General features: G+C 51.0%; 1 protein-coding gene across 1 annotated transcript in view; it reads left to right on the top strand.

Moving 5' to 3' along the window:
• Nucleotides 1-11,389, top strand: part of IZUMO4 (IZUMO family member 4) — a 32,498-nt gene that overhangs the window by 11,137 nt on the left and 9,972 nt on the right. The window contains exons 6-7 of the mRNA XM_015413160.1: nt 2,422-2,469; nt 10,726-10,740. Coding sequence (XP_015268646.1) covers nt 2,422-2,469; nt 10,726-10,740 — 63 coding nt within the window. The remainder of the gene's footprint in view (nt 1-2,421; nt 2,470-10,725; nt 10,741-11,389) is intronic.

Below are 11,389 nucleotides of genomic sequence, written 5' to 3'. Positions count from 1 at the left end.
TATGTGTCAATTTGTATATTCGTTACCAGAATAATTTGGAGAATTTGTGCAATTGCTATCCATGGCCCATTATACAAACTTTTAGCAACTGCAAAGCATATGAGAAAGCAACAGCTGGCTCTATAGAAATTTTTTTGATACATTCATTTCTGGATGTGTGTTATTGTACAATAGGAATATTGACCACTGAGGAAGGCCCGAAGGGGCCAAAACGTGTATGGTCTATTGGTCACAGTTTTACCCATCCATTGGACATGTATAACTATCATCTCTGAATGTAATAAGCTTTAAGAGTTGGCTATTTGGACTATTTCTTTTAACCTTATGTATGTTTTATTTATGTGTACACCATAATAATGGAGCTGCGGTGGCTCAAGTGGTTAAGATGCTGAACTCTGCGGTGGCTCAAGTGGTTAAGACGCTGAACTGCAGGCTGTGGAAGGTCAGTAGTTCAGCAGTTCGAGACCCGGGTGCCGCATGACGGAGTGAGCTCCCATCTCTAGTTCCAGCTCCTGCCAACCTAGCAGTTCGAAAGCAAGAAATCGCAAGTAGATATAAATAGGTACCGCTTCAGTGGGAAGGGAACAGTGTTCTGTGCGCCTTGGTGTTTAGTCATGCCGGCCACATGACCACGGAAACGTCTTCGGACAGTGCTGGCTCTTCTAGTCGGATTTGACTGGCTTTTGAACAAGGGAACCTTTACCTTTACATAATAAGTATTTGTATTTTTATAACAATTTATTTGTCAGCTTGACCCTCTTAGATCACAGACCTCCAAGGAATATCAGGGCTGGGACCAGTGTTCCCTCTAAGCTGAGTGAGTGTGAGCTAGCTCACAGTTTTTTAGCCTCCGGCTCACACATTTTTGTCTTAGCGCAGGAAGGAGGGCTCCAGAGCAAACTAATTTATGCAGGAGCCACATCGCTGGCTCACAGCTTTAATGCCAGTAGTTCACAAAGGAGAATTTTTGCTCACAGGACTCCACAGCTTAGAGGGAGCATTGGCTGGGACCGAGGCGCCCTCTAAGCTATGGAGTCCTATGAGGAACAATTCTACTTTGTGAGCTCCTGGCATTAAAGTTGTGAGCAGGTGATTTGAGTACTGTACAAATTAGTTTGCTCTGGAGCCCTCCTTCCTGAGCGAAGATAAAAACGTGTGAGCCAGAGGCTAAAAAACTGTGAGCTGGCTCAAACTCACTCAGCTTAGAGGGGACGCTGGCTGGGACGCGGAGGTGCAGGCAATAGCAAGCCACCTCTCTAAAATGTCCAAGTCCCACTTGGGGTCGCCAGAAGCCAAGCATGACTTCCAGGCGTGCACGCACACACACACAAGCACACACACACAAAAAGCAATAAGGACGAAAAGCTGACTTCAAAATCAAACCATTCCGGGATGCCTGGACGCAGCGTCCAAATGCTGAACTCTCTGTGTTTATGCAGCGCAGTCTCAGAACAGCTCTCCCGATATCCGCCTGGCGTCTCAGTGAGAAACGCCGGCTAGAAATAAAATACAGGAGTCAATGGTCGGTTTAGTGTACCAGTGGGCACCCCTCGCAGAATGCCAGAGCTGCCCTTGACAGTGGTTACCGAATCCCACACTTTTCACAGAACCCTACCGTCAAAGTCCAGACCTTTACATTAGACTCCGGCAATAGCTGGGAGTTTTTCTTCTGGGATCTCACCCGCTTCCCCCTCCTTTGCCCCTCCTGCTCTGCTTCTGATGAGCTTTGTCAACTCTAAAAGGAGATAAGCAGGCACATTCTGAAGCTCTCTGCTCACAAGTTCCATAGGGCCAGTGTTCCCTCTAAGCTGAGTTAGTGTGAGCGAGCTCACAGTTTTTTAGCCTCCGACTCACACAGTTTTGTCTCAGCTCAGGAAGGAGGGCCCCAGAGCAAACTAATGTCTGCAGCAGCCAAATCGCTCGCTCACAACTTGAATGCCGGTAGCTCACAAAGTAGGATTTTTGCTCACAACCAGAGGTCATTTCGGGGGGAATCGTGGGGGATCACAGTTCCCCGTCAGGGGGTGTGGCCTTATGACACACTTCCGGTGATGTCAGTGGGTGTGGCATATGCTAATGAGTTATGCTAATGCGTTTCCCTAGCTCTTTTTCTACGAAATGACCCCTGCTCACAAGTCTCCACAGCTTAGAGGGAGCATTGCTCAGTGCATATATGGCGTTCTGGGCAAACGCGCTTCCCTAGACTCTGCAGAGGTTTCCACGGGTCATTCCTCAAGCAGGGCACAGAACGCAGCCATGACCCACAGCCAGGACAGGGCAGGTTGTGCTTGGCTGGATCCCCCTGTGCGCACGAGAGCACCCAGCCACGCCCCACCCGTCCTCGGCGGCTCCCGAATCCCACGCAAAGTCTTGCTAGCCACACCTTGCATACAGCCCCGCCTGTTTCTGTTTCTCCCATAGGTCCTCAAAAGAATGGAAAGGTGCCCTGCAAGGTCTGTATGCCTACATGTAAGTCAGCGCCAGGATCTATGCCCCACAGGGGCCGACTGGGTGGGAGGTGGGAATGGAGTAGGATGCTCTTCTGATTCCGTATCGAGGGCCGCGTCGCTCGGAGCTCCCACACCTGCTTGGTTTGCAGGAGGGCTCCGGTTGCGTTCTTAACATCTTCACCCAGACTGGGTAGCAGACGGAGGGGAAACCCTCCACCCGAGATTTCGGAGAGAGAGACGGGTAGCATGAGCTGGCTGCACATGTTCAGCACAGTGTCTGCTCCCTTACAGAGTGGGTAAGTGGGACCGACGTATCCACGGGACCGTCTCCTCCGGTATGTCCCTGGGAGAGCCTCGTGCTCTTCAGATAACCACCTACTGGTGATCCCCAGCCCTGGGGATGTCCCGCTGTCCTCGACTTGGGCCAGGGTCTTTTCAGTCCTGGCCCCGGCCTGGTGGAACTCTCTGCCAAGTAGGCTTGCCAAGTCCCCCCGGCGGGCGGGGAAACCCCCACCCCAGGGGCCTGTTCCCTGCTGCCGGCGGATCGGGCCCACGGGGGAACCCCACCCCCCAAAGCACGCGACGTGCACGTCACCCGGAAGTGACGCGGGCACTCTATGGTTTTCCCTCGGATGGTCGTGGCCCCGCCCCCAGCATGCCCAGCGTGGTCGCGTCACTTCCGGGTGACGGGGTTGCGGCACGCATGCGCAAAGCAGCGCTGGAGCCCCCCCGCTCCAGCGCCGCTTCTGACTTGGCAACCCTACTGCCAAATGACATCAGGGCCCTGCGGGGTCTTATGCAATTCTGTAGGCTGGTACCCCCCCACACACACTTTTGTTCCGAATTCCCTTCCCCCTGCCCAGAAATTGGGCCAATAGTCCAAAACTGGGATAAAAAACATTATTGGATGGCATCTGGGATCTCTTATTCTGAATTCAAATTTTTATTAAGTTGTATATTGAATTGTGAGGAGCTGCGGTGGCTCAAGTGGTTAAGATGCTGAACTGCAGGCTGGAAGGTCGGTAGGTTAGCAGTTCGGGACCCGAGTGTGCCACGTGACGGAGTGAGCTCCCGTTTCTGGGCCCAGCTCCTGCCAACCTAGCAGTTCGAAAGCAAGAAATTGCAAGTAGATAAATAGGTACCACTCTTGAGAGTCCCTTGGACTGCAAAAAGATCAAATCAGTCTATCCTAAAAGAAATCAACCCTGACTGTTCCCTGGAAGGCCAGATAAACTGAAGCTCAAATACTTTGGCCACCCAATGAGAAGGGAGCACTCACTGGAGAAGACCCTGAGGCTGGGAAAGACTGAAGGTCAAAGAAGACGGGGACGGCAAAGGATGAGAGGGTTGGGCAGTGTCATAGATGCAACGAACATGAAATTGAGCAAACTTCAGAGGACGGCGGAAGACAGGAGGGCCTGGCGGGAGCTGGTCCATGGGGTCGCGAAGAGTTGGACTCGACTGTGCGACTGAACAACAACAACAACATATTGAATTGTAATGTTTTGGATATTTTATGGCATTATGCCTCTTTGTACACCGCCCAGAGCCTGGCGTAAGCTAAGATAGGGTGATTAATAAATCAAATAATGGTGGTGGTGGTGGTGGTGATGATGACAGTCTAGACTGGGCCAAAAGTGCCAGTATTTCCCTCCTCCAAACCAAAGCTGCCTCACTAGCAAAGGAGAACCGAATCCACGCTTGACCAGTTGGGCTTCTGGACCAGGGCTGCCAACATCCAATGGGACTTGGGGATCTCCCGGGATTTGATCTCCAATTGATAGGGATGAAATGGAGAAAATGGCTGCTTTGGAGGAAGGGGCTGCGGCTCAGTGGTAGAGCATCTTCTTGGCATGCAGAAGGGCCCAGGTTCAGTCCCCGGTATCTCCCGTTAAAAGACCTGGCAGTCGATGATCCGGCAGTAGGTGAAAGACCTCTGCCTGAGACCATGGAGAGCCACTGCCTGTCTGAGTAGACGGTACAGACTTTGAGGGACCAAGGGTCTGATTTGTTATAAGGCAGGTTCATATGATCATGTGTGACTCCATGGCATTTTACTCTGCTGAGGCTCCTCCCCTCTCCAAACCCTGCCCTCCCCAAGGCTCCACCCCTAATTGTCTGGGAATTTCCCAACCTGCCATTGTTAACTCTATTCTGGATGGAGCCTGTGGTGCGTGGCGCTGAGCATTCCGCAGTGCTCAGGCCAGTTAAACGTGTTCAGGCTTTAGAGTTGACAGCCTCTCGGTGGGAACCAAAAATGAGAGATCACGAGAGGAAGTAGAATTCCAAAAACAACATCCATGACAAAAATAACGAAGAGTCAATAACGATAAGTTGCAAAAATGTTTACTGTAGTAATGTCTGTAGAAAATTTTCTTCTATTATCGCTCACATGCTAATGAAGACTGTGTAATGAAAACAATTCGTTTCACGATACCTTTATCTGAGCGTGTAGCAATCCCAATTCTTATCTATCACTACTTATCAACTCCTGAAGGAAACATTCCATGTTGACTCTCCAATAACAGAACCCAAGGTCTGTCGGAAGGCTTTAAAGGGGGACATTGTGAAGACCTTGGGTTCTGTTATTAGAGAGTCAACATGGAATGTTTCCTTTTTTAAAACATTCTCATTGCTTTTCTAAAACTACGACTCTACAGGGTCGGTGGAAGGGAACAATCTAAAATAAAGAGTACCAAGGATCTTTGATACAGTATTTTAAGATAATTAAAACATTTCCAATTCTCCAAAGAAAGATTGGGAAAGATTGAAGGTCAAAGAAGATGGGGACGGCAAAGGATGAGATGGTTAGACAGTGTCATCGATGCAATGAACATGAAATTGAGGAAACTTCAGAGGATAGCGGAAGCCAGGGGGGCCTGGCATGATCTGGTCCATGGGGTCGCGAAGAGTCGGACTCGACTGTGCGACTGAACAAGAACAAATTCTCCAAATGGTAAAATGTGAGAGTTACTAATAAAACAAAGAAGATCAAGCAAAACAACAAACAATCTCTAACATGATTGATTATGGTATAGATTTCGCTTTAACATTATACAGGAAAAAGTACACATTGGACTAACAATATCAATCTATTTTGCTTATTTCTTTCCTCTCAATTTCTTATCGAAGTCCAAATTAATTTTTGGCTTTTAGGTGTTAAAGTATAAACACCTCTAATTCTGATTCAAAATCAAAGGATTCTGCCATGTTATTCTAGTTGGTATCAGGACTTTCCCCTACTTCTTCTTCCTCTGCATCTTTGTCGTTTTCTGGTTTCTCAGAACCATCTCTCGCTTTATGTTTGTTGCATCAGGAATCTTTTCGCTTAGTGAACAGAGTCTGTTCTTGCTGGGGTTTCTTTAAGTTCCTTTTGCACTGCAACAACCCCACGTTAAAGTTGGTCTTCTGGTCCAGTAGATGGCGCAAATCTGCAACAATCTTTTAGGGAGAGTCTGTGGTTGTTTCCGGTTTAGTTGCCGGAAAAGATATGCTGGCAGTTCCAATTGTAGGTTTCGTTTTCGCCACCATTCTTTCTGCTCGCTTTGTCGTTGTTTACAGTAAGAGTACAATTAAAATAGTATCTAAGAGTCCAATAGTCCTCTGCTTTCTTGCTAATAAACACCACATTCAATCAAATTCCACTTCTTTCAAGCCATTCTTTCTGTCCCTCGCTTAACTCTGTCTTTTCAGACTCGGGTTTCCCCCTCCCCCTTCCACATTTTGGGACTTCAGTGCGGCTTGGCTGCTGACGAATGTTGGGGTGTAAATTCACTCACATCTTTACTTGCGTTTAAGTAGATAGGTAGGTTCATTGCTTCAGATCCCTTGTGCACTCTGGCTGGTGTGCACCTCTAAATGCCATTGCAGACTCCGTGCCGCGGGGACCTATCGGGACAAAGAGGAGCCTCGATCCTTTGGCTTCCGCCTTGGGAGAGGCACCTCTCACGCCCCAGGCTACGACCCCCCTCCAAGGGGTCCGGGGGCCCCAAGACCAGCTCAGGACCCCTCCCCATCGGCATGTTTGCGGGTCACTCACATCAGAGCTGTGATGGAGCATGCCCGCGTGCAAGTCGCCAAAACCGAAACACATGGAATGTTTCCTTCAAGAGTTGATAAGGAGTGATTGATAAGAACTGGGATTGCTACATGCTCAGATACGGCGAATCTCGTGAAACGAATCGTTCGTTGCGCAGTATTCGTTACCGTGTGAGCGATAATGGAAGAAAATTTTCTACAGAGATTACGATGGTAAACATTTCTGCGATTTATCTTTATTGACTCTTTGTTAATTTTGTCACGGATGTCTGTTTTTGGAATTCAACCTTCAGGTGGGGGCTGGAGATCCCCTGGAGTTACAACTGATCTCCAGATGACAGGACTCGGTTGCCCTGGAGAAAACGGCTCCCCTCCCCAGGCTCCATCTCCCTCAGGCTCTATGTACAGATTTCCCAGCTTGAAGTTGTTGACACTGCCAGGTTTCCCCTCTGTTTGAAAGCCAGTTTGGTGTAGTGGTTAAGTGTGCAGACTCTGATCTGGGAGAACCGGGTTTGATTCCCCACTCCTCCACTTGCACCTGTTGATGTGACCTTGGGTCAGTCACAAGCTCTGGCACAGCTGTCCTTGAAAAAGAGCAGTTTGTGTCAGAGCTCTCTCAGCCCCACCCACCTCACAGGGTGTCTGTCGTGGGGAGGGGAAGGGAAAGGAGTTTGTAAGCCGCTCTGAGACTCCTTCGGGTAGTGAAGGGCGGGGTATAAATCCAATCTCCTCCTCTTCTACACCAGTTTAGTGTAGTGGTTAAGTGTGCGGACTCTAATCTGGGAGAACCGGGTTTGATTCTCCACTCCTCCACTTGCACCTGGCTGGATGACCTTGGGCAAGCCGTAGTTCTGATAAGAGCCGTCCTTGAAAAAAGAGCAGTTTCTGTCAGAGCTCTCTCAGCCCCACCCACCTCACAGGGTGTCTGCTGTGGGGAGGGGAAGGGGAAGGAGTTTGTAAGCCGCTCTGAGACTCCGAGTGAAGGGCGGGGTGTAAATCCAATCTCTTCTTCTTCTTCTTCTTCTTCATCAGGTTGGTGTCATGGAGTGTGTGGACTCTAATCTGGGTTCCTTGAAAAAGAGCAGTTTGTGTCAGAGCTCTCTCAGCCCCACCCACCTCACAGGGTGTCTGTTGTGGGGAGGGGGAGGGAAAGGAGTTTGTAAGCCGCTCTGAGACTCCAAGTGAAGGGCGGGGCATAAATCCAATCTCTTCTATTCTTCTTTATTATCACTTGGGACAGAAAGATGGGTTCCGGAGGAGGATGGAATTGGACTGTGGCTCCTTATGGCTGCCTACCCCCAACAACAGCCAGGAGATGCTCAAGATCTGGCTCGCGATAGAATCATAGAAGCACGGAGTTCGGAGTCTTTCTTGCCCAAACCACTGCTCAACGCAGGGTCAGCCTAGAGCAGGGGTGTCGAACTCATTTGTTACAAGGGCCAGATCTGAAATAAACGAGACCTTGTTGGGCCGGGCCATGTGTGTCATAAACGTAATGCCAGGTAGCGGAGATATAAACTTTATAAAGGACAGAAACACAGAGGGGTTGTTTTTTAACTTAATATAAAAACATGCTTAAAACATCAGCACTCTTGCAATATTTTGCTTATTTAGCAGTGTCTGATAACTGACACCCCTTGCTCTGAATTATTGCATCGAAACTTTATAACTTTATAAAGGACAGAAACACAGAGGGGTTGTTTTTTAACTTAAAATAAAAACATGCTTAAAACATCGGCACTCTTGCAATATTTTGCTTATTTAACAGTGTCTGATAACTGACACCCCTTGCTCTGAATTATTGTATCGAAATGTCTGTGCGGTTGCAATCTTGATGATGATGTTCAGGTGTGTATCTGTAAGCGGCAAACCTACGATGATGCAGCAGCAGCAGCAGAACTGGAAGAAGAAGCAGAAGACGGCCAGTTCCACTGCGGGCCTGATAGAAGCCCTCTGGGGGCCTGATCTGGCCCCCGGGCTGCATGTTTGACACCCCTGGCCTAGAGCATCCCTGACAAGTGTTTCTCCAGCCGCTGCTTATAGACTGCCAGGGAGGAGGAGCTCACCACCTCCCCACTGGCAGCTGATTCCACTGTTACACGACTCTGACTGTCAAAAGGTTTTCCCTAAGATCCAGCCAGTACCTTCCCGCCCTGAAATTAAACCCATTCTTGCAAGTCCTATCTGCGGCCGCCAACAGTGAAGTGCCTGGTAACAGCGGAAGCAGCACACTGCAAAGAAAATAGGGGATGCCCTGCAGGCTTGCCAACTCAGGATTGAGGAATTACTGGATATTCGGGGGTGGAGCCTTGGAGAGCGCGGGGTTTGGGAAGAGGAGGGACCTCAGCCACATACAAGGCCATAGAGTCCACCCTCCAAAGGAGCCATTTTGTCCAGAGGGACTGGTCTCTGTCATCTGGAGATCAGTTGCAGTTCTGGGAGATCTCCAGGCCCCACCTGGAGGTTGGCAAGCGGAGGGCCCCCGTCTCTTCCGGGCTCCACCCTAGGAAATGGGAGGTCATCGCAGGGGCTTGTGAGGAAGTCTAAAAATTTTTGCGTTGTCCGAAGCAGAGCCAGGACTCCTGAATGAGGCTGCGAGGCCCACCGTGGTCCACGTTCAGGAATAGGGAGTTCCAGTGGAGGGGCCAATGCCACCTCCCTCCGCCCACAAACTGTGGCCAGCCTCAGGAAAGCTCCCAATCCACCATGGCGGTTTGCAGCCGACTGCACTTTGAACAGAGGACGCTGCCTTTTCTTGAATCGGACCTCTCCTTCTTTGGAGGTTTCCAAACAGAGGCTAGACGGCCCTCTGACAGCACTGCTAATGCTTCTGTGAACTTAGACAGATCACGAGAAGGGAGGACAGGGAGGGTTGCCTCCTTGCTTAGTTCTCGTGGCCCTTTATTACCTGTCGTCGTTCAGTCGCACAGTCAAGTCCGACTCTTCGCGACCCCATGGACCACATCATGCCGGACCCTCCTGTCTTTCCGTCGTCCTCCGGAGTTTGCTTCATTTCATGTCTGTTCCATTGATACGTGTGCCCAGGGAAATTCTGATCGCCACTTTGGGGGTTCAGGAAGCAGTTGTTCTCCAGGCCAGTCTGGCCAGGGATCCTGGAGGGTTTCGTGTGGTCCCTCCCCTCTTCTGAGCATAGAGCAGGGGTCACTGGGTGTGTGTGTGCGGGGGGAGATATTTGTGAATGTCTTGTGCAGGGGGTTGGATTGATGGCCCTGGAGGTCCCTTCCGACTCTATGATCCTTGGTCCGTCAAGGCCAGTAGCATCTCCTATGGGAGTGGCTTTCCAGGTTCTTAAATGGCGGGCTTTCCCATTGGCTGCCGCTGGATCCTTTTAATTTGAGCTGCCCGGGACTGAACCCAGGCCCTTCTGCGTGCACAGCAGGGGTTCTACCACTGAGCCACAGCTGCCCAATGGTGGAGCAAATCGGCTTGACCCTTGGGCACAGTCACCACCAGGGGTCATTTCCTGCCGGAGTGCCCGGAGTGGCGCTCCGGCAGTAAGGAGCCCAGGCCCCGCCACCGGCCTTTCCTGGCCACTTGGCGGAGAGACCGGGGGGGGGGTTTAATGCCTGGGTCTGCCCCCCTCCCATCCCCTTCTCACCACCATTGTTGCACCGTGCAAAGCCAAGGAGGCAGTTCTGCAAGCATGCAGCAAGTGCGAGGTTCTTCAGTACGATATATAGAAGCCTCATCAGATGTTGGGTGGGAATCTGGCCGAGGAGCAGGCCCGTAGCTAACGCGGGGCCCGGCCCCCTAGCAGTTTTTAATGGAGCCCCTTCCTGATCCTCGGCTCCCCTACCCCAACTCCCCCAGATTGCCGGTCAGCCTGTTGGCAGGGAGGACAAGGGCAGTGATTTCAGAGGCTGCCCCTGGTGCTGTGCCGTGGGAAGAGGCACTGGGGCTCCTTGGGGAGGCAGGGAGCTGGACCCGGACGCTGCACAGGGAAGGCCTGCCCTTGCGGGAGGGGAGGGGGAGAGGGAGGGAAGCTGCAGCCGCTGCAGCCCTTGCCCTGGAGCCTTTGATTGGATTAGCAGGCAGGGGCCCCCAAGGCCCCCTCCCTAAAAAGTCCTTCGCTACGGGGCTGCCGAGGAGTCCCCTTTTGCTGAACGGCTTCCGGGCAGATACTAGACAGTTCTCCTTGTTGCTACGAAGCATGCTGATGTGAGGCCCGCTCAGTTCCTGACCGATACACCCGCCCCCTGCCTGTTTTCTCTTTCAGAACCAACCTGAAGACGTAAGTCGGGAATTTCAAAACTATCGTCGTTGGTCGGTAATAAATCTCTCCCCCCCCCCTTTCCGAGATAAACACACTGCCCCGGCGTGCCTTCTTGTGAGAAAGTCTCCCCACGACAGAGGCCAGTGGCTGGTTGGCTCCCAAATGGTGTTCGAGAGAGATGTGGCTTGGCAAAAGAGGGAGAGTCGATAACTGATATTCGGCTAGTTTTCAAGGCCAGTGGGCAGAGGAGGGGAGAGTGTGTGTGAGGAATTGGGAAATGCCAGGAGATGGTGGGATCAGGCACCATCTTGTCCAAGTTTCCTGCCTCTTTTGCGGGAAACGTAAGGGAACAGCAGACACACCAAGCAGAGGTGGCGTGAAAGACCTGGGTTTCGTTGGCAAAGCACCAAGAAGAAAGTAGCCGAGAGCCAGTTTGGTGTGGTGGTTAAGTGCACGGACTCTAATCTGGGAGAACCGGGTTTGATTCCCCACTCCTCCACTTGCACCTGGTTGGATGACCTTGGGCAAGCCATAGATCTGATAAGAGCTGTTCTTGAAAAAGAGCAGTTTCTGTCAAGAGCTCTCTCAGCCCCACCTACCTCACAGGGTGTCTGTTGTGGGGAGGGGAAGGGGAAGGAGTTTGTAAGCCACTCTGGGACTCCTTTGG

Source organism: Gekko japonicus, unplaced genomic scaffold (genome assembly GCF_001447785.1).
Source record: "Gekko japonicus isolate JY-2015 unplaced genomic scaffold, Gekko_japonicus_V1.1 scaffold4912, whole genome shotgun sequence".
Classification (NCBI taxonomy): Eukaryota; Metazoa; Chordata; class Lepidosauria; order Squamata; family Gekkonidae; genus Gekko; species Gekko japonicus.
The sequence above is the reverse complement of the archived record's forward strand: the minus strand, read 5'-3'. Positions and strand labels throughout refer to the sequence as shown.